At 34.7% G+C, this 23,705-nt stretch overlaps 1 protein-coding gene across 3 annotated transcripts in view; it reads left to right on the forward strand.

Moving 5' to 3' along the window:
• NAALADL2 (N-acetylated alpha-linked acidic dipeptidase like 2) overlaps window positions 1-23,705 on the forward strand; it is a 1,226,521-nt gene that overhangs the window by 1,165,961 nt on the left and 36,855 nt on the right. For all 3 annotated transcript variants that reach the window (XM_074328105.2, XM_074328114.2, XM_074328092.2), the window contains one exon: window positions 10,496-10,694. In XM_074328105.2, coding sequence (XP_074184206.2) covers window positions 10,496-10,694 — 199 coding nt within the window. The remainder of the gene's footprint in view (window positions 1-10,495; window positions 10,695-23,705) is intronic.

Below are 23,705 nucleotides of genomic sequence, written 5' to 3' on the forward strand. Positions count from 1 at the left end.
GTATAAGTCTGGGAGTTGTCCCAAATGAGATAGCAAAGAGATTTAGTATAGATAAAGGAAAGAAAAGGGTCTAAGAATTGGGGGGTGGGGAATACTCATAAATTCAGAAACTGGGCCAAAAGGTGAAATCAGAAATGGAGACTGAGGTGGAGTGCCCAAAGAGTAAGAGAGAAAAAAAAAAAAAAGAAAAAAAAAAACACACACAAAAAAAACAGATGAATGTGATATGTTTAATCCAAGAGAACAAAATCTGTCAAAGAGAAGAGCATAATTCACTGTATCAAATACTGCTGATTGGTCAAGAAAAATGAGGACTTAGAATTGACTACGGGATTTAGCAATTTACAGATCATTGGTGATCTCAACAATTCTAGAGAAGTGATGTAAGAAAAAGCCCAATTAGAGGGATTCCAAAGAGAATGGGAGGAGATAAATTAGGAACATGTGATGGTAGGTGGTAAGTATGGAGTTGAGAAGGATCAGCATGTTTTTGTTTTAAAGAGAATAATCCTGTAGAGGGTGAAGATTTGATCAAAGAGAGTGAAGGGAGAATGCCGGCCTGATTTTCTTAACAGTGGCATAGGGAAAAAGGACTTTACCTTAGGTATTAAGACATCCATAAAAATGTGAAGGAAGGAAGATCATATGCCAAGTCATTTTTAGATTGGAAAACAATACAGCACTTGTTTAGGAGGGAGGAAGAGTAAATGAATTATGAAAATGTGGTAAGTATTTTGAACAGCATTAAGAGCTCAGAAGATGTGTGTGTGTGTGTGTGTGTGTGTGTGTGTGTGTGTGTATTCAGCATAATTGTGGGGTTTTTTGGGTTTTGTTGTTGTTGTTGTTGTTGTTTTCCAACCTTCAGATAGAAATTCAGGCATCGAACAGGGAGAAGTGTACTGAATCAGGGCTAGGTCTTTGCTAGGAGATGGACGATGAACTAGATAAGTACAGGAAACTGAAAGTTGCATGCAAAAAAATGAGTGATAGACCAGAGTATCTAAACTGGGTTATGGAATAAAATGAAGATATGATGGGAATAACGGTGAGCAAAAAAGAAGGAAAGAGGGTGAATAGACGTTATTTCTCCATGAGATCAAAAAAATTGAGAGGGAGTAAGCTAAGAAGACTTATTTGCCAGTGGCCAGCAAGTGGAATTATTCAAAGTGTGGTTATATGAAGAGTGCAGATACTGGTAATGAAAAGGTGCAGGCTAGTTATGACCATGGAAGTGTGGTAGCTAATCACTGGAGGAAAGAGGCTAAAGAAAAGATAAACCAGTATATGTCTACACGCATACTGAAATTGCCAGGAATTAACACAGGAGTAATTCTGGTAAGAGGGAGTAATTGAACCAAGAGCTAAATTTTCATAAAATGAGCAGTGACCTCAATATTTCATATTTCATATTGTTCTTCTAAGGGCTAGTGGTAGAAAGGACAGAGGAGTGAACGAACCACTGCCTGACCGGACTGCAGTGGAAGCAATGTCATTAGGGGAGAGCCACGTTTCAGTTAAAGCAACAAGGCAAAAAGAGAATATTCTGAGACTAGGCCAGGTTATTAATCCTTTCTTTAATAGTTATATCTAAAAGCATGTCAACACAGGGGATAGGGTTGGGGAACTGTAGTCATTCTACAGAGATTTTACTGAATCCCAGATACCTCTAAGTATATGTGAACCTCTTCCTAAAACCCAAGGTTCTCAGTGGAGGAGCCACGGTAATTTTGGCTTCTTGCTGCTCTATCAATCAACACATTACTTCTGCTTTAAGTGAAGAGCTTTTTATTTGGTTGTTGGTTATTTTTCAGTTTTCTTTTCTTTTGATATGAATCTCCTTGGGTCTCCCTGTCACTTTTCACTCAGAAAGATGCAGCCGGGCTTGAGATGTTCCCAATACAAAATGATGATGATGATGATGATAATAAATAAATAAATAAATAAACAAACAAAATGCACATTTTTTTTTTCTTTTATCATGGCTTAGGTATATTTGATCAAATATATATGATATGTCACCTTTAAGCTATACATTTTTTGTATTTTAGTAATCATGATTTTAAATTATTTTCTCTGTCTCATAGTCATAGGTTATTCAAATGTTTGCTGAATTGTAGGCAATTCGGTTTAGCTGTTCTATTTTGGCTACTTTGGTTATAACCTTATTTCTAAAATGAATACTTTAAAATGCTAATGTGTGAATAATGGACACCTCTTAACAACTGAGTAAATATTTCAATTTCAGTTTTGTCTACGATGATAGATTATTTCATTAGCTAAACAGAGTTCCTGTAGCTAAATGAAACATATAATTTTACTGCTTAATACAAGCTTTAATTGTGGATATATTTTCTATTTTGTATGACAGTTAACAGTGATTAGTCTTCAGTTCTCAATTACAGCTTAAAAAAAAAAAAAAAAAAGCCCTTCAAGGCTGAACTATAAAATATTGTTTCTCCTTTCTGCAAAGAGTTTAAGTATGAAGGTCTCTGAAACCCAATTGCATTTTCAATGGTGTAATTTTTACCCCTTGACAAGGGGCCATCTTGTTTATTTATTACACTAGTTTACGATAGCAGCAGACCATTCTCTACCATTCTCACAACCACCAGAAAGAAGGATAATTTACAAGTGAATAATTTCTTTGAGTTGATTTATTGGGTGGTTCTTGAAAACTCATTTTGACTGAGTGACCTTGGCTCTTAATATTTGGTCAATGCCAAACACATAATAGTTAGAGAATGAATATTTATATGCAGTGCATGGAGGTGTACTGTAAATAGTGACTGATAAGATAACTGATATGCTTCAGATGTACTTGTGACAAACATTATGTCCAAAAAATCCACATACAAGGCAATGGGACTAGTTTGCAGGGGCACAAGGTGGTGTCAAGAATAGAATACCACCACACCCTTGAAGCAGACTAAGGAGTGAGCAGTTAGTAACTACTAAGTTTACTGTTTCTCACTTTATGTACTTTTAAATGTATAAAACAGCACTACAAAATAATCAATGACTATGTAATTCTGATGCTTTTTGTTAATCTACTATTTTTCTTTGTCAGAATTCTGGATGTGAATTATTTAGCATTATTATAAAAACTACAAATGAACAAATAAAGTACAAGTCAATTTCATTTGATCTGGCTATGTACACATTTATTTAGTGTAAGCCAGACTCAGCAGGAAACATAATTTCAAACTGTGTGGCTTGTTGCCACCTCTCAATTGTCTCACTAAACGTAAAATGGTTGTTGGCAGCATTTCCTCCTGTTCTTTGAAAAACCGGCAATGCTGATTTGTTCTGACTTATTTTTCTTATTAGCTCTGATAATGCATTAGAAGAAATCACTTCATTTTAGAAGGAAGGATAGTATTTCAAGGTGATAATACCACTGAGGAAAGTACTCTGTTTTCTGTTAGATTTGTGCTTTCATATCTTCAAACATCACTTTGGTTCTTTTCTACAATCACAAGTGATTGAGACCTATCTATTTTTTTTTTTCTTTTTGAGAAATATAAGATAAATTTCCCAACTGGTAAAATTAAAAATGTGACTGTGTACATTGTATGATTCTAGTCCTCAGCTCATCTGTCTTCAATCTTGGTTTTAATGACCATCAATTCCAACTCTAGAGCGGCCTGAGAGAGTAAAGGACGGGTAAACTAGATACCTGGCTCTGTGCTTTCCCTAAGAAATGCAAAGCAGTCCATCTAAAAAGCCAAACAGTCTAAGAAAATATTTTTTTTCTGTCAGAGTTCTGAATCTGGCTTTTTCTAGTGGTTTGACCTGAACTGACATTTCTGGAACTGACCTTTTTGTGTGACAAAAACTTAAACCCAAAAGCATTCTCTGAGAAGTAGCTTACATTGCTTGCTCAAATTGATAGATAGATTGGCCAACCCTTGAGTACAATTTCCTGAAAACATGTTTAGTATCAATTTCCATTATATTTTTGTAAGGATTCTGACTGTATTAAAGATTGTATTTCATTTATTGATATTCTACGCCTAGTCTCAAAAAAGAATTTGAGACAGCTGGTTCTGTAATAAAATCTGATTGTCTCTACTTTGTCAGTGTTTGTCTCCTCAAACTATTTTTTTTCCTCGCATTTCTCTCTGAACTCATATTTTTATTGTATAATATCCCTTAATTGTTATCCTAAGCACATGATCCCTTTTTGTATTCCTCAGAATTATACTTCATTTTCTTTTGTTTATTCCCATCTTCACAGTTTGTTGCAATTCATGCAACTTCCTTTGGTGATCATTATTTCCTTACCTATTCTAAGCACTTCATCCAAATTCTTTTAGTGTTTTTTTTCTTCTTTTTCAGTACCTACAATTTATGTATAGCTACAGTAATTGAAGTATTAGTGACATAAGGTTCCCTACTATCCCAACAGAATGATGATTTATTATGTGGTGAATTTTTTTCCTAAGTGTTATTTCCGGGATAAACCCTGTGTCCATGACAAGATAGCACTAGAGTCCATTATTATATGAGCATCACCTCCCTGGCAATCCTTTTAAACTTTTTTGTTTGTTTGTTTGTTTGTTTGTTTTTATACTTTTAATCTTGGCTTGTAATAGAACATAGAGTCCCCTAGCCCTCGTGTTGATTCATTTTATCCAAGTCTTTCTTTTTATTTTTTCAGTTTTTTGGTTTGGTCAAACATAATTAAACTCACATGTGTTATTATATATACAACTCCAATTTTCTGCCTCAGGAAGAGAGTGATAAAAAATAAACCCCACGTGAATTTAATTCATTCAAGAAAGCTTTTGCTCACTCTTCCAAAGCAGCCAATAACCAGATCATGCAGTTGCAAACATAAAACAGTGCAGCATCTGTGGGCCATAAAAAGAGCCCCCGGGTTAATTTCTACACCAGTCAGATGGACCCATTCCATGCAATAATTTAAAAGTCTTGCTCGATTTTCATCTGCCTTGGCTAGCTGGATCATTGGATAATCTGCAGAATACTAGATAATCTTTAGAATGAGTTGCCTATCTTTTTTTTTTTAAAGTGGCCAACCTGATTCTTGTAAACATGTCACTTTGTAATTTTTGCAAAAAAAAAAAAAATGTTGTATTCAGTTTAGACACAATTATCCAGTGTCTTCTGGTGTATTTCATCTTTAAATAATATATTTTTATCTATGCATTGTAAAATCAATGTTAGATTATTTGAGTATCAAGTGTACTAGCTCCCACATTTTTCTACATGCATCTATGTTTATTTAACTTTTTTAAATAACCAGCTGAGATGACTCACTGTGAATCATATTTTAAAAGGCAGTATAAGGAATAGAAAATGTAGGACAATAAAGGACTGTTGTTTCCCTTGGCGATTTATTTTCTTCTCTTTAGTGATGCCACAAGATATTTTAAAGATGGCATTAATTGACATACATTTTTTCCTCAGAAATAATCTTCTATTCTGCTTTTAACTACTGTGTTCTGTGGAACATAAATCATACTTTTTCTTATCACTGTAAATCAGTAAACTCTTCACTGTGATTGTATGGTTGTTTGCACCTTTGAAACTGATAAGCTCATCTATATAAGAATAGGTTCTATAAAGTACTATTAAAGTAAAAGGCTGTGTTTGTTTGATATAAAAAATGTAGTTTTAGGGTATGACCAGTATATTTTACTCTTAATTTGAAATGAAATTGAATGAGTCTTTAAAAATACAGTCAGAAAAGAGAAGCAAAACGTAGAAAAATAGAAATAAAGTTTAAAACTTTTCAGATTTTGAAACTCTTAAGAGGGACCACAATAATAGATATGAAACTCATTCTTTAAAATAAGACAGTTATGAATTTATCCAGGAATTGTAGAACCGACAATACACACAGGTTTATGCCAAGCTGAAACTCATCAATGTATGATGTGTCTCAGGATAAGAGGTAGTTTGTGATGGTCCCAGATCCTGGCAGGCTAGAACGTGTGTAGATAGAGTGGTGCAGTCAGCACTGTAATCACTGGTCTTACCCAGAAGTCTTAGAGGCCTTATGGAAAGGACTTGTATAAAGTCAGTTTGAGCTTCTGATTTACAGTCGGAAGGTGTTTTAGGGTCCTGTATCAAAGGTCCTCAGGAGGAACAGTTTTCTGGGAAACACCTTGGCACTTTAGCAGTCGCTCCACGAAGCCCAAGTATTGTGCTAAATGCCTTATATTCATTGTGACATTTAACCTTACTCTAGCCCCATGAGCTGAGCTGGGTATTGTTAAAACTAATTTCAAGATGAAGAAACTGAGCCTCTGGACCTCATAACAGAGATATGTGCGTGTGTGTCTGTATGTGTATATGTGTGTGTTACTCAGGTGTATACATTTAATTGGAGGTTTAGGGCGTGAATACAGGTCTGTCAGATTCCAAAGCCCCTGACCTTTCCACTATACCACACTGTCTTCAGGGGAGGATGCTATAGAGTGATGATTGGCTAGAAGACAGGTGATGCTCTGAGTAGTAGTACTATGTTTTCTCCAGTGTATTTTAAAGCCTCTCCTGAATTGTCTTGCTTAGATCTCAAAATCCATCTCAATATCCACTGACTAGCAATCTTTCCTTCCCTCCCTCCATTGCTTCCTTCTATTGTCTTCTTCCTCATCAATTAATATGAACATTGCGTATAATATCCAGCTCTGTCTTTTCCATAACAAGCTAAAAAAAGAAGAAGAATGGGTTTAAGTTAGAAGTAGATTCAAACTCTAGGAGGGTGAGGACTGAGGAAAGAGGAAGGGAAGACTAATCATATTACTGTTTATAGGTGGAACACCTACCTCAACTTGCTTTAATGTAAATAAAGTCCCAGAACTTTCAAGTGTTCAATTTGAAATGCCCTTGATTTCTAGGTAATTTTATGATTTGTCTCTCAAGTTTACCTTTTTCTTGGTATCTACTTGGAATATTCTTATATACAACAAACTCTTCAGTCATCTTCATGAACATTTATTTTATTTCATGCTATTTATTCTCCGTGTGTGTATTGTTTCTAACTTGTTTAGAAACCTATTAAGGTTAGAGACTTAATCTTATATGTCTTTGTCTCTCTCCCAGTACTTACAGAATAACACAAAAAAATAGGACTCAATAAGTACTTACTAAAAACACATTTATTTGTTATTTTGCTTTAAGATGGAGGAAAAAATACAAATTGTTTTTTGTTGGAAATATAGAAGTACATTTCAATTGTCTCTTGAATAATATCAAGATAATTTCACTAGACAGTCCCAATTATTTTGTATTATGTGAAGGTTGATTTTTTAAAAATATTTATCACAAATCGATCTGTTCTGCCATACTATAAAGACTTATTAATGGTTGGGTTTTCATCGGGAGCAAAGATGCAGAAGGATCATTTTTAAAGATTGTTTCATTCCTTTACGCTTTATATTATCCCTTTCTTTATTCTTCAGAGGTTTGATATGCCAGCCCATGGGAAGAAAAACAAAACAAAACCAAAAAAATGGCTCCAGATTCACAGACACTGCAAAATACATTGGGAATCCTGATTAAAGTGTGTGTGAGAGGAGTGTGATACAGTTTCCGGAGCGGGGGGGTGCCATGGATTGGAGGAAGTGATAAGAAGTAACATTTCTAAGAATAAAATCATTACATATACATAAAATACATAAATGACTACCATATGCAAAGTATTGTGCTAAGATCTGGAGATACAAAGAGAGATAAAACATATTTGCTGATCTTGTGGGGTTCTTTTCAGTCAAGGAAAGGAACGAGACAAGGCAGATAATGATTAAAATATTACAAACGCTATGATACTATGATCAACGTACATAATTTACATGTTCATTCATTAAATGATATGTTAGGCACAGTTTAGGTGCTGGGGAAATGGTTGTGAGCAAAATGAAAAAATATTTTCCCTCACAGAGCTGACATTCTAATAAGGTTGCTAAGGATCATGAAGGAACGATCATTTGGGGTCACAAAAACCTCTACGAAAAAGGTGACATTACTTTCTGGGCCTTATTTAAAGGGACAAACAAGCTTTAATTGGCACAGAAATGATTACTAGGAATCTTTGGAACATTAGTTATGTATCAGAATGATTGTGTTAACTTTGAGAGTAAAACTACTTTTCAATTTACAGCTTCAAACCCTCGAAGTAATACATAGGGTATGTAAAGGTCCCACTATCAGGGTCCTTTCTGGGTCCAGCCAGGTCCTAAAGCTGTCAATTCTCTACGTCCACACCACCATGAAAGATAAATTCATTTGAACTAAATAAGGTAGAATGGTACAATTTGTCTCACTTGATTCAGTAGTAATGTCTTCAATTCTGTAGTGTATGTTACATCAGAACAGATTTTTCTTTCTTAAATGGAAGACTCTTAAGGATGTCAAACTTGTTTTTTCTCCTGTTCAGTCTTTCACTTCCTGTATGAACTAAATCTTTGTCTTTCCTTGTGCCACAATGTGCCCTGAAAGTTCTCCACATGTTAACTTTGATGAACCATAATAATTTAAGATAAAGCGTATCTTTCTAAAATAACATTAGTTTTCTTATTGCTTTGGGGGCGTGGGGGTAGGCTAGGTTTTCTCAATGAACAAAAATATCCTCTCACACAACCTCAAGTTTTGTTGTGAAATCAAAGGATGATTAATGGATGTGAAATGCACTATAAAAACATCAAAATGCCAAAAAATGTGAACTCCTACAACTGATTTTATTTATATTGTTAATTTCAGTGAATAGAGAGCTGCAAAGAGGGCTATCTCTTTGTAGCCCTCATAAAAAACACCTGTCTGTATATAGTTTTCTTCTGTTGTTGAATTTTGTTCTAAAAAGACTTTATTAAATTGATTTTGTTTATTCAGTAAGCAGTTATTGAATGTCAGAACTATGCTAGGCTTTAAAAAACTGACATGTAAAATGGTCCCCATCGAATGAAGATGAGAGACAAAAAGATGATTGTGTTAGAGGTTGGTAAGTCTATGGCAGACATATTTTATACATCAGCTATAGTTCTAACCTAATTTTCCTTTTCTTAGCTATATCACTTCTCTACAGTGCTTCTTAAACTTGAAATGTCATGGCATAATCTGAGTACCCTGTTGAAATGGAGATTCCTAGGCTCTACCCCTAGAGAGAGTCAGCAGATCAGGAATCCTCATTTCCACAAAGACCAGGTGTTTTGAGGACTGGTAACCCTCGGACTTCACTTGGGGAAAGAGGCCCTTTGTGATCTTTCCCTTTTGCCCAAGACTTCCCCAAATGAGGGTGCTATAAGGCCTCTTTTTATTCCTCTATCTGCTTATCTCAATGACATACTCCCAGCTTAGATTTACTAAGTACATCTCATTTCATCACCTTGATTTGAAGTAATCCTTTGTAATGATGTTCTGAATTTATTGGAGTCAGTTGTTCCTAATCTCCTGAGAATGACACCTCTAACTGTTGCCTCACCCGAGGACTGACTCTAATGGTGGGGATATCTGGAAGAAGATAATGAGGGAATGCCCCCTCTTATGGTGTAATAAAATAGTGCTTTTTAAATAAGGTATGAAGCCACATCACCTGGGAACTGCCTATATGTAGGCAAATGTTTTCTAAGTATTTATCATTTAATCCTTATAACAAATCTATGAAGCAGGTGTTATTATTATGTCTATTTTACAAATGAGAACACTTGCCCAATGTCACACAACTGCTGAATGGTAGAGCAGGGAATGAACTCAAGTGGTCTCGCTCCAGGATCTGGTGGCCGTAATCATTATACTAATGCTACCTTTCTCTTAGTTAGTGGAATGACCTGCAGTCCCTTTGCTATCACCATTCACATCAGAATTATGCCAGTAAGTTACACAAATGAATAAACAGACAAAAATCATCTCAAAATCAAAACAAAACATTGCAAACAGTATACAGGATAGATTTCAGTGTATGTTCAAATCAAATATGTATTTTAACTTCAAATTACAGAATTTTAGTAAAGAAGAAGAGCCCAATAGACTCATAACAACACATACTCATATATCTCATGTTCTCAGAAAAGACAATGATAATTATTTTTGGAATCCCCCCTCCACCTTTAGAAATACAGGTACTCCACCATGAGCGTGAATTTTTGAGTCAGAAAGATCAGTCTACTAATTCTGGCCTGTCACTTACTTCTTGATGACTCATGGCAATTTGCTTACTTTAATTAATTCTCTGTTTCTATGAGATGGACATGACAATACAAGGTTTGGTGAGTATTAAATGAGATATCAAGTGCTTAACCCAGTGTCTGGAAAATAGCAGTCTCTCAGCTATTTGTACCTATTTATTGATATTATTATTAGAGGTAATTATTAGTAGTAGTATTAGTGGTAGTAATAAATCCGATACTCTTTGTAGGATGTAATATGTTTAGACAGAATATTTTTGATGAAATGAATACATCATGATTATAAAATGATTATTTTGCTCCTTTGAAAACGTCTCTTCTGAAATGAGCTTATTTATCTTCACCAGGTGATCAACCCAACACTCATCAACTGTTAGCCCAGGCCACACGCCTGCGGGACAGTGCTGAACTCTTTCAATCGGACGAGATGCGTCCTGCTAATGATCCAAAGGAGAGAGTTCCCGGCCGGGTCAGAATGCTAAATGACATTCTTCAAGACATGGAGAAGAGCTTCCTGGTACAGCAAGTGCCACCAGGGTTTTACAGGTAGGATATGTGTCTCAACATTTATATTTTTATACCCCTCAATTACACTTTTTTTTTACGTTTGACTTTCAGAACATGTATCCTCTGTGAACAAAACACTATTTATTTTAAATGTAAAGCAGTTATTGTATCTCCAATTTGAGGACCATTCTCTTCCCCCAAAGAAAAGTTCAACGGCATAAATATAGAAGAAAGGAAACTTGGTTTAGCAGTATCATATAGAAAATGATTAAGAATTTTTTTGATATTAAACAAAATGGGTCGAACACAATATGGATACTGAAAAACAAAACGATATTGTAGGTTATATTGGGAGAAATACACTTTCATGAGTAAATCAGGATATAAACATGCCATTCGGTCCTAGTAGGACCTAAAAATTTCATTCTAAGTGGGCGTTCACGAAGTTTAATGTTGAAGAGAGAGTAGGATTTAGATGAATATTGAAGCAACCATGGGATTATTTAGTTGGAGTGATTTTTGAAAAACATTTAAACATTTTAACAAATATTTTAATCAAACAATTTTCATTTGGAAGGAAATTTGTTTTAGACTCTTAAAGGATGAGATGAGTACGACATGGTTTTATTTTTGAGGTTCCTGATATGTCAGCAACTAAACAAAGAGGGAGAATGTAGTTTAAAAGATTATTACATATTTTAAATGTTTTTAACCATTTGATTCTTCTATAAGACACAAAATATAAATATACATACTTTTCTGTGCTTATATAATGGGTGTATGTGTAATATACATTGCATATATATGTATGTGTATATATGTACACACACACACACACACACACACACACGTATACCGGGGACACCAAAAAATGTAAACAAGTGGACACTTTGATCAACGTTGCTCAAGCAGTAGTTTGCCTTAATCAGAAGTGTCTGGGCACTGATGGTAACCACTTTGAGCACCTCTTGTAATTGCAGAAGTCAAACGTGAATTGTATTCATCTTTTGTTATCAGTATGTATTATTACAATTTTAATAGTTTTTTCCTTTCTTAAAATGTGTATGCATTTTTTATACCCTCTGTGTGTGTGTGCATGCGTGTGTGTATGCATTTTTATATATGTATGTGTGTGTGTATATATGTGTGTGTGTGTGTGTGTATATATATATTCCAAGGTTTATCATGAGACAAGTCAGGAGACAAAGAGGTGTTAGCAAAAGAGTGAAGGCAAGAAGACTATTTTGCCCAGAACTGTTGTATATAAAGGGCCTCAAATTTAGCCTTTACACCACATCTATGTATGTGTGTATGTATCCATCTATCTCTATCTATAAAATAATATGCTGTACTAGACATGCCATGTATTACCAAAGGATATCACAAGGATTAAAGATTAGAAATATAGGAACAGAACTTAATTATATATGAGAAAGAAGTTGCTAACAAGTAGTGTTCTTTAAAGACTAAATATGATGTTTTAATAGGGTAGTGAACCCATTATCACTGCATATATTAAAACATAGGCTGAGTTGCCCTAAGTACCTGAATATTTGGAGTACATGAGATTTAAGGTATCTTTTAGTACAAAACTTCAGTTGTGGGACAAATCACTTGATCTCTTCACACCTTAATTTCTACATCTATAAAATGAGATGATGGAATGATACCGTTTTCTAATAAGAAACATTGTCTCCTTATGATATTTGATGATTTCTTGTCATGACTTCAAACCCAAATTCACGTTTAAAATCCTTATTTTATATTATGGCTTCTAATGCTATGACTCTGTGTCGTAAGTCTTTGGGAAATGCTCATTTATTACAATAGCTATCTTTAAGGCACTCTGTATGCGCCATGTGCTCTTGTAATCATCAGAGACATAAAAAGTGGCATCAAGTTAAAAACACCTGCCCTGATGAGTTTATATACCAGTGGTGGGGATGTGGAAGCAGAATGATCATGGTAATTAAGTAAGATATTAGTATATGATATAATAAGAGCTAAAGAGAAAAATTAAACCACATATGAAATCTAGCATTACTAAAAAGTCTTAATCAGAGTAAAGCACAGAGTGCCAAAAAAATGTATGCATGTTTTAAGATAACATCTCTATTTTTGGAATATACAATGTATATTTTTGGAATACATAATGCAAGATCATTTTATTTCCTTTACTTTTAATTTATGAAAATTCAGAAATTAATAAAATCATATGTTAAATATATATAGTTTTGTATGCTATGATATAGTAAACTCCCCATTTGCCCTTCTTGCCACTTACATTAGTTATAGAAGACCCTTTGTGGTCTGACTTATGTGTCTAGTAAATTTTGTACTACCACTTCAATAATATTTATGAACTCACTTTGAGTAGAAAAGTAAAATTGTCTTGTTCTGAGTTAATAATGATTAAGCAAGTGATTTCTATTCCTGTTAATAATATTATTACAGGATACCTTGTATTCCAGTGTACAAGCCTGAAAATGTTGATTATAATGATGTCCTAACTCATGTGGCAAACTTTAGGATTGAAAGCTTATGGTTCAATACTCTAGCATTATTTTAAACTATTGCTATAGTTACTGAAGGAATACATGTATGCTATTCTTCTCCTTGGCTGTATTAATTCATGTATATGTCAACAGTGCAAATAGATTCAATAGCTTCATTTTGATTTGGTATCTGGCTGAACTTTATCTCTAGATTGTCATGAATTTTACTTCATTTCTGAAATGTATAACAAATCATTCTACTTCATTTTTCTTCTGGATAGAAAAGTCACATTTCTAAATATCCTTGGTGCAAAAAAATTCAAAATTGCAGTAGACTTTGTACTCATTATCCTTATAAGCTCATTTTCTATGGGAGAGGAAATGTTCAAAGTAAAAAGATGGGTGTAAATAGAATGATATGCAGTTTAAGAATATGGTAAAGTTGATTACTTATAGTGACAACTATACAGAGAAAAGATAAAATTGTTAATTACATAGTACCAAAGAACATTTAGTGAACAGAGGTCTTTTTTTTCCAAATGTTAAACAACCTTTAGAGATAACATTCAAGTAAGAATCTTACCCTTCAACCTGATGGTGTTATGACAATTCTCATAAAATATACAAGGAGGAAGTCAAAAGTGATTTGCTTTTTAAGAAAGTTGTTGACAGAAGTTCATTGTACAAAATATTGCATTTGGAATTTTGATCATGTCCCAAAGGATACTGCCTCAACAAAAGTGTCACTAAACACTGACATATGTTATTTTCGGAATATGCAACAGAATTTCCCTATAATTTGGCATAAGACTATTCAAAGATTTTGAAACCTATGATGTTGTGTCTAAAACTGACTGACATTCCTATAAATAAACCTTAATTGAACATTGCTCTGTGCAAGCATACTGATGAAAACTGGCAATATAAGATCCCTACCTTCAAGGAATGTACACTAATTCAAGAAATAAGATACATAAATCATAATTTAAATAAATCTGCTGTGTGCTTATGCAAAATACCCAAAGAGTGCTATAGGCAAGAAATACTGTTGGGATTCAGTAAAGAGAGAAACTATTATCTTGTGGCAGTCAAGAAGGACTTTATAGGGAAAAGTAGAAATGTATGTGGGCTTGAAGAAATGGGAAGATGTCTAATAAATTATGGAGTACTATAGGCTGAATGTTTGTGTCCTCCCAACATGTATGTGTTCAGACCTAATCTCCAATATGATGATATTTGAAGGTGGGGCCTTCTGGAAATGATTAGGTCATTAAGGCAGAGCCCTTAGGAATGGGATCAGTACCCTTATGAAAGAGACCCTAGGGAGTTCCCTCAGCCCTCCTGCCACCTATGGACAAGGACACAGGCCCTCTCCAGACACTGAATCTACCAGTGACTTGCTCTTAGACTTCCCAGCCTCCAGAACTGTGAGGAACACATCATGTTGTTTATAAGTCAGCCAGTCTACAGCATTTTTTTTTTTTTTTAATAAGAGCCTAAACTGACTAAGACAGGGAGAATTTCAGAAGAGGACAGTGTGAATAAAGATGCAAAGGAAAAGTTGCCTGTGATATGTAGGGGGGCGTGGGGGAAGAAGAAGTGGAAATAGTCTGAGTGGTTATTAGGTTCATTGTTATGGAGAGCAGGAAGGAATCAAATTATGGAGTCCCTTAAACACTCTGTTGCAAAGTTTGGGCTTCGTGTTTTATACAAAAGAAGCCATGAAGAAATCTGCATTGTTGGGAAACTTATCTGATGCTACAGGTAGGGTGCACTGCAGTTGGGAGAGACCAGAAAGCTTCAGGAAGACGAAAGTATGGAGGGATGAGAAAATGATTTGAAATGTTGGTGTCAATGAAGAGCAAAAGGTTGACTTGGGGAGACGGCATTAAGGAAGAATTGCTGAATTTAGTTACTGAGTGGCCATGGAAGTCTTATTTCCGGTTGTTATGCCTCTGGGGCTAGGTAGATGAAGCAGGGCTGGTGATTTCTCTCTGTCCACTTATTTATTTACTTAGTTAAAGCATGTCAGTATCTCTGGGTCTCCATGTAATTATATGATAATCTGCAGTTAAAGATCCTTTCCAAAGTCCCTTACTGCTCTAAAACAAAATCTGATTCAATGGATGGACACTCCCTGTATTAAGACTTGAGGAATTCTTCTAATTCTGAGTAAATGGCAGGAAAAGCACAGTGATAGACTGTGATGGCATACTGAAAAGCTTCAATGTGCTCCCGAGGTACTGAGCTTGGTAGGCAATGGGCAGCATATGACACTCTACATATATGATCAGGGACTATATAAGTGAAAATGTGTTGAAAACTACAAATCATCACAAAAATATTGCTACTACCAAAATGCAGCAATGTAAAATCTGAGTTGTTGCCTGAGTAGGAAGGGTAGTATGTATTTTCTTGAGAACTCTGAGTCTTTTCTCTCTCCTTCCTTTCCTATGATTCAAGTAGGTACTGCTCTACTACTCAATGAGGATTGGGTGTGTCTGGAGAGGAGATCTTGTGGCATCTGTGTGTTGTTATTGGATTATTTTTCTTTCTCTATAGTTACTATTCTGCAAAAGCAGATTGAGCAGTCTGATCCAGAGAACTTATGTATTCTCCACTACAATATATTTTCCTAAGAAATATAAATACATAAAAGACTATTTTTTACAGCAAGTTTAGGTTTAGAGGAAAATTGAGCAGAAATTACAGAGTTCCCATATAACCCATAACCCTTCACACATAGTTTTCCCTTCCAGCACACAGCCCCCGCTCCTTTTATTGTTTGGAACTAGTGTAGTATATTTGTTACAGTTTATGAGCCACTACTGAACATTATTATTAACTAAAGTTCATAGCTACTATTAGTGTTTACTCTTTGTGTTGTATATCCCATGGGTTTTGACAAATGTGTAATGGCATGTACCCACCATTACATATAGGCTATCATGCAGAGTATTTCCACTGCCCTAAAACCTATTCTCTATCAGGTCATCCCTCCCTCCCCACTCCCTGAGCCTCTGACAACCACTGATTTTCTTCCTGTCTCCAGAGTTTTGCCTTTCCCAGAATGTCGTATCGTTTAAAACGTACAGCAGGTAGCCTTTTCAGGTTAGCTTCTTCACTTAGCAATATGAATGTAAGTTTCCTTCGTATTAATTTCTTTTTATCACTAAATAATATTCCAGTGTATATTGCACCACAGTTTGTTTATCCATTCACCCATAGAAGGACATCTTGATTGCCTTCAAATTTTGACGATTATGAATAAAGCTGCTATATATCTGTATGGAGTTTTTTATGTAGATGTACATTTTTAATTTCCCTGGGTAAATCCTAAGGAGCACAATTCCTAGATCATATGGTAAGCCTATGTTTAGCTTTGTAAAAACTATCCAGCTGTCTTCCCAACTAGCTGTACCTTTTTATATTCCCACTAGTAAGGTTCCACATTCTCACCAGCTTTTGTTGTCAGTATTCTGTATTTTAGTCATTCTAATAGACGTGTATTGCTATCTTGTTTTAATTTTCAATTCTCTAATGATGTATGATGTTGATCATATTTTTATATGCTGATTTTCTATCTGTATATCTTCTTTGGTGAAGTGATCTTTCAGATACTGTGCCTGTATTTTAAATTGAATTGTTTTCTTATTGTTGAATTTTAAGAGTTCTTTTTTATATTTTGGATGGATTTTTTTTCAGATATGTATACTACAAATATTTTTTTCCCAGGCTGTGGCCTGCCTTTTCATTCCTTAAATAGTGTCTTTTGCAAAGCAGAAGTGTTTAAATGCAATGAAATCCAACTTAAGTTTTGTTTTGTTGTTTGCATTTGGATGTCTAGTAGTTCCAGCGCCATTTGTTGAAAAGTCTATCCTTTCTGCATTGAATTGTCTTTCGTCTTTTGTCACAAAATCTAATTTTTTATATTGCCTTTTACTATCAGCATCTCACTTGTCCATAGTAGAATAAATTTCAGAATTAAGAATGCTATGTAACAGTGATATTTTAGGAAGACCATGGGATTAAGGATCTATAAAAATGACAATGAGGTGTGAGTAGAAACGTTTATCTTTTACTACTTGAATGACTTGGAGCTAGCTAATTAGCAACTCGGTCAGTTTCTCATCTCTAAAATAGAAACTCTCAAAGGGCTATCAATAGTAGGATAAATTTAGATAAAATTGGATAAAATGTGGCAAGGTGATTTATAAACTACAGAATTTCATACAAATATTAGAAAATAAAAGTAATATTTATACCATTCTGCTATTTTACTTCAAAATATGATGGTGTTCTGGATTTGAAAGCTTCTTCCCCGTATCTCTCTTAGCAAAGGGAGAAATACTTTAAAGTATAGAAATGCAAAAAGTACTCTTTCCGTAGGGTCACTGCAGTGCAGAATTTCTTTCATTTTTAATTTTCAGTAAATAGTCCCTTCCCTTAAACATTTGTTAAAAGTTTGCATAATGAGAGGTTGCAACATCCCATAGAAAATGGGGGGTCATGGAAGTAGACGTGCAGTGCTTAAAGGAGTAGATATAATATTTAGATCGCATGAGCTTCCCAAATAACTGCGGACACTCTAAATGATGAACCTCAAACCATTAGGTAAGCCTTCTCTCAAACCACGTTTTAGGTGTTCAGGAAACACTCTTGTAAGCATCATAGTCTTCTGGGGCAGATTCTCCCATGTTAAGTTTGGAAGTCTGAACCACTTTTTAGAATTTTGGCACTAACCATTTCATGCTTAAAACTTAATAGCTTATGAATATGTATTTTTCCTCGCTTATTTTAGCAAATTTCAGCAAAATTTCCTGGCCTTGTCCCAGATCATTGCAATGCTTAAGGGTGTGAGTGCCTGAGGCTGCTGTTATGTCTCTGTATCTCCTTTCCTTACTCTCCCCTATACCAGACTAAAGAGTCTTTAAAAAGGGAGAACACTCATTATTGCCACACCCTTTACTTAAGTGACTGAACAAAACTGCACAGACATGGAAAGGTCTTTGATTTTAAACCTTTACTGTACGAATAGAAAAACTATGGGATTTCAAAACTCCTCTCAGCAAAACTCTGACTGGCAAAGGTTTTCTATTAGTCGGCAACTCCAATATCTGAGTGCAAAATGTATCAACATGACCTCACATTCATATATTGGGAGAGAATATCTGCATAAAAATACTTTTTTAGTCTCTACACATTTAAAGAGACAGCAGTCAAACAGTAAAAGCTAATAAAGGTTTCCTTCCCTTCCCATTATGAGATACACATACATACCCTTTCCTGCACTATTAACTGGAGTTAGATGGGATTATGGGGTGATTTTACAAAAGAATAGGAAATTTAATGTTGCTCTGGGGCGGAGAATCAGAGATCCACCCACTTCATTTGTATTGCAAACGTTTTGATTTGAGGATATGGGAAATCAAGAAGGAAGCAACCATGAGCCAGTGTTTAGTACTGGCTGCTAGATAGAAAAAGGGCTCTGGGAAAGTGAACATCCTGAAGCACCACCATTCAAAATAAAGTCTCATCATTATCTTTAAAATAAAACTACTGGTCATGCTGTAATATTGTCCTGTTGTTCTTTCTAAATATATAATATTTCTGCTACATTGTGGTTAAATAGTCTGTTAGAGGCTATCTAAGCAACTACATTTATAACACTGTTTCTTTGGCAAGATACTTCTGAGTTACAAACAATGCCTTAATCTGGAGTTTTAGGAGCACAGTTCATTTGTGAGCCAAGGGACAGCATATGTAATTTCTAGTAAATTTGGGTATGGGTCGCTGGCCTTGTGTCCTTATGAAAGCTTTGGAATCAGATTCATAATAAAGGAAGTCCTTTCCAAGATAGCTGGAATGGCCTTGTGGAAGTTCAGAGGACAATTTCAAGCCAGTGCAGGCCAAAACAAATTTTTGTTAGCATTCTGGAAAGCAGGAAAACAGCAATGTAAATGTCAAGATGCTTCTGCCTTGAGCCAAGAATAAACAAAATAAACAATCCATTAAAAGTACTTTTCAAACACATAAACCCCCCAAACTTTGCTTTTGAAAGATGTTGGAAGTAGTTTACACTTAGGCAGCAAAGACATTAGACAGAACTATTAAAAACAAATTTCACAGTAGTCAGGTTTCCCACTGACCATACATTTGATTCCATACATACATTTAACTTTAAGAATTACAAGAGACTAAATCCCAAACTCTCTAAACCATTTCAGCATAACAGTGATCTCATTACATGGTTTTCATGGTGAGTTAGTTATATAAGTACTAATAACAACTCATGTTCAGTTGTTTGATTGGGATAATGACTACTTTGTTAGGGTTGTACTTTTTTCTTTTAGAGAGGTGTGGGTGGTCTAAATGGAACTAAAATCCCACCATTGTTTCTCTTGTCATTAATTCTATGAGCAATGCCTTTGATTTCCTTAGACTATAAGAAAATAACTGGTAATTAAGAATTACCATAACGCTTTTACAGTATTTTTAATAGCGGCCAGTTGCACAAAAGAATCTATGTATGAATACAGAGTTTTATAATCTACACAATGTAAAATTTCCAAAAGAAGGTTGAAGACCTTGGCTCATATACAAAATCTTTATAATGCTGATCCTTATGTACATTCCCTCTTATGCTTTTATGAATAAACATATACAACACTTTATAATTATATATCCCTTTCATATTTTTAAGGCTTCTTCTTCTAAAAAGAACAAAAAATAACTCCCATATTTTAAAAGAAACCAATTTAATATACTGAAATCCAAGTTCTTTTTTTTTTCTTTAGAGGTATTCGTTAATATTAAAACAAAGAGTGTATCCTATTGTGACAGGTAATGTTCACTGCAATTTGATAAGACATTGAAATACTTATTTAAAATGTTTCAATTGACATGATTACTTTATCAGACTAATTAGCCAGAGATCCAGTCTGGTAGTATAAAAATAGAAATCCATGTGTGCACAACTGTTTGGGTTTTACAAAAATAGCTCTTTCAGGTTTGAGGTTTCTTTCCATCTAAAGTGAGAAAAAATTACTGTTAGTATATTTACAAGTCAAGACAGAGTCAGTCTGAGGGTGAGTTGTGACATTACGGTGTGCTTCATTATATTAAGACTAATAATAATAGTATGCCTCACAGAGGAGGATTTACTTTGTATCAGGCACTGTGTTGTACATTTTTATATATTATCTGTAACCTTTCTAACAATATCGCAAGATTAGTTTTATTATCCCTTTATACAGATAAGAAAACTGAGGCTTAGGAAAGGTGAGTATGTGGCACAGAAGGGATTTGAAACTGTCTTGTTTTCTCAAAAACCAAAACAAACAAACAAACATAAAAAAACAACTCTGCTCTTTCTACTAGACAGTACTACATACATTTGATCCAAAATTATTCATAGTTTGCTGTAAGTCACCAATAAATTTAGTCAGACTGTGGTGCAAATACAATCCAACAGGGCAATTTTCACAAGAGCTGGGTAAATTTCATTTGTTCCAATTTTGCAGAATTACCTCTACTAACCCTAATTGTTGCAAAAGTACATCTGTGAGGCACCAAATGTATCCATATTTCTGGAAAAAAGATATGCTCTATTGTGCCGAATCAATAAAATTATCCCAAAATGTTGCCTACCCTTTCATGTTTCTATAAGTCTTAAATGCAATTAAAAGGAGAGGGAAATGGATCTGTTAAATCTCACATATCAGTTAGAAATGTTTTTCCATAAATAATAGTGTGATATAGCAGAAGGTCACTAGACTGGGAATTTAGAGATGTGCACCTAACACCTAAAAAGGCCACTGTTCAAGTATCCTACAAGTCAGTTGACTTCCATAACATTCCTTCCTTTAATTAAGAAAAGATACACTGGCAGATCTCTAAGATAATAGAAATATTAGTTGAGGAAGTATTTATAACTAATATGAATTGATCTGATTTTTTTGAAAAATAATTGAAGTAATTATTTCAATGAAATAAAACTAATAAATCTAGGTTCTCCATGATACCATGTTAAATATTTTATCACCTGTTTCTCTCTACTTTATCTAATTGCCAATTTTATCTATCATTGATACAACGTAGTTTAGAGTTTCTGTGTATATAAATATCTTGCTGATTTAATACAATGCAAAGAGAATTAAGACAAAGGATCATGCTCGGTAATTTCTTTGCACCCACTGAAGCACCTAACTAGCACATCATTTTACTACATAATGAAACTAAAGTACTTGATTGCTATATAGATCATATGTTTAGCAGACCAAATGTTCAGAAATCATTTTGTGTTTGTCAATATCTAGATCTACTACTAGATAGTAGTACCAACATTTTCTTCTTATAATCAGAAGTAGATCTCTATCTCTCTCTCTCTCTCTCTCTCTCTCTGTCTCTCTCTCTCTCTCTCTCTCTCTCTCTCTCTCTCTCTCTCACACACACACACACACACACACACACACACACACTAACTATGAACAGGTATAACATATTGAGAAGGCACACATACAAAGGACTGACAGCTGATAGACACAATTCTGTAAAGTACATAGTATCCGTATACCACACCCCAGTGGAATCTTGTGTTCAAATGAAAGCTTATATGAGATACATGGAGGAAAGAGACACAGATGTCCCTCTTCCTTGATTGCAAAAAGGGCCTTCATGGTTTGCCAACCACTACTTTTAGTGGTGCTTCTTATCCAGTCTGTTTACTAAGGTCCCAAGACTATAACATTTTAACTAATGGGGGGGGAAATAGAGGCTGTGAATTCATAACCCTACTGAGATGATATCAACTTGGAGATTTATAAATACAATAGGGTGAAATGGAAATACTCACCCCATAGTCTATAATTAGAACTAAATATAATATATAATTTAATACATATGTATGTAAACCTAATTAAAAAACAAACAAACAAACAAAAACACAAGCTCTTAAATTACATATGGGGCAACTCAAGTATTTCCTTTTAATCTATCTTTACCAGACAAGTTTCAAAGATAAAACTAGAAGGCAATCTAGTTATTCAAAGTAGGAATCGTTTCAATAAAGAGAATTGGAGGTCTGTATGCCGACTAGAAGTTTTGGAGATAAATAGGAAGCATCCTCTAAGATTCATGGAATCAAGAACTAGCAGAACTGAGAGTAAACCTTCAGTGACAGAATCACGTGCCTGCTGCTCTCAAGAAAGCAATTTCCCGGAGCTCTGGGAAACTTTGTGAATCTCATTTCTGCCATCTCTCTACCTGTCTGCCTGCAACCAGTGTCGAACAGTGCAGTTTCATTTTCTCTTCGGCCTTCCCAATCCTGAATGATTTAAGTTGTGTATCCTTTTCTATGCTTTGAAAACATTTGCTGACTACATTATTCAGGGGGAAAAAAAAAAACACAAAAAAACTTGGTCTTTTATCATGTTCTCTCTGGATCTTAAAGGAACTGGGAATCTACCTTGTGTCGGTGGTGTAGGTGATGGTGGCGGTAGTGACAGTTATAGGTGAGGAGGAAGTGTATCCCACACCAGGTTTTATTGGGAATGTTCAATTTATGCTACATTTTTTTTCTGTCAAGCACATATGAATGACTCAAGGATAGCACCTATAAACTTTTTTTAAAAAAATGAAATATTAGTCATGTGTCAGGCATTTAATATACTTGGTGCTGATCTCTGATCTTCACAACAACATGCATAATAATTGGAGCTAGTGATTCTACACAGGGCTTTCTTTCTTCGAAGCTCCCTCTCTTTATTCTGCTGTACTCTCCAGGGGTGTTTATGGAATATTCCTTTATCTCCTTGATGCTTTATATATACTTTTTTTCCTGATCTGTCAATCACTCATCCCAGTGCATGTTTTTGTTTTTGTTTTTGTTTCCCCATTTTGCATGTAAGAACTCTGAATTCAGAAAAACTGAAATTTCCTCCCAGGTTACCAGAACTGGTAATTGACATAAATTAGTGAGCAATAAAACCTGGTTGCAGCCATTCTGAGTTTTATTTTTTCAAGCAAATTCATGGCCATTTTTGTAGTAGCTTCACAGACAGGAGTAGGATAAAACAAAGACTTTTTTTTTGTGTGTGTGTGTGTGTGTGTGTGTGTGTTTTTAAAGTTGAGGTAAATAAAATGATCCTATTTTGAAACAATAAGAAGGAGACACAGAATATATTTTATCACACAAACACACACACACACACACACACACACACTGGATATTTAATCCTTTGCCACTGCTTAGTCCTGGGCTGTAGGAGGAATGACTATGGATTGAGTGACATTTTGTTTCTTGTATTTCCTCTGATTCTCATATTGTTCTTATTGTCTTTCTTCTCTGTGAGTTAGAAATTGGTGCCACTTCTTCAAGTACTTATCTAGGAGTAATCCATACTGATTCCATTGTTACTGATTCTATTTATTAATTTAGCAAACACTTTAGTGTCCACCACATGCCAGACTTATGCCAGGCACTAAGAATGCAATGCTCAAAAATATAAATATCAACCCTATTCCTATAGACCTCACATTTAGTAAGAAGTACACA

Source organism: Rhinolophus sinicus, chromosome 17, assembly GCF_057876585.1.
Source record: "Rhinolophus sinicus isolate RSI-liver-muscle chromosome 17, RSI-T2T, whole genome shotgun sequence".
In the NCBI taxonomy this organism is placed as follows: Eukaryota; Metazoa; Chordata; class Mammalia; order Chiroptera; family Rhinolophidae; genus Rhinolophus; species Rhinolophus sinicus.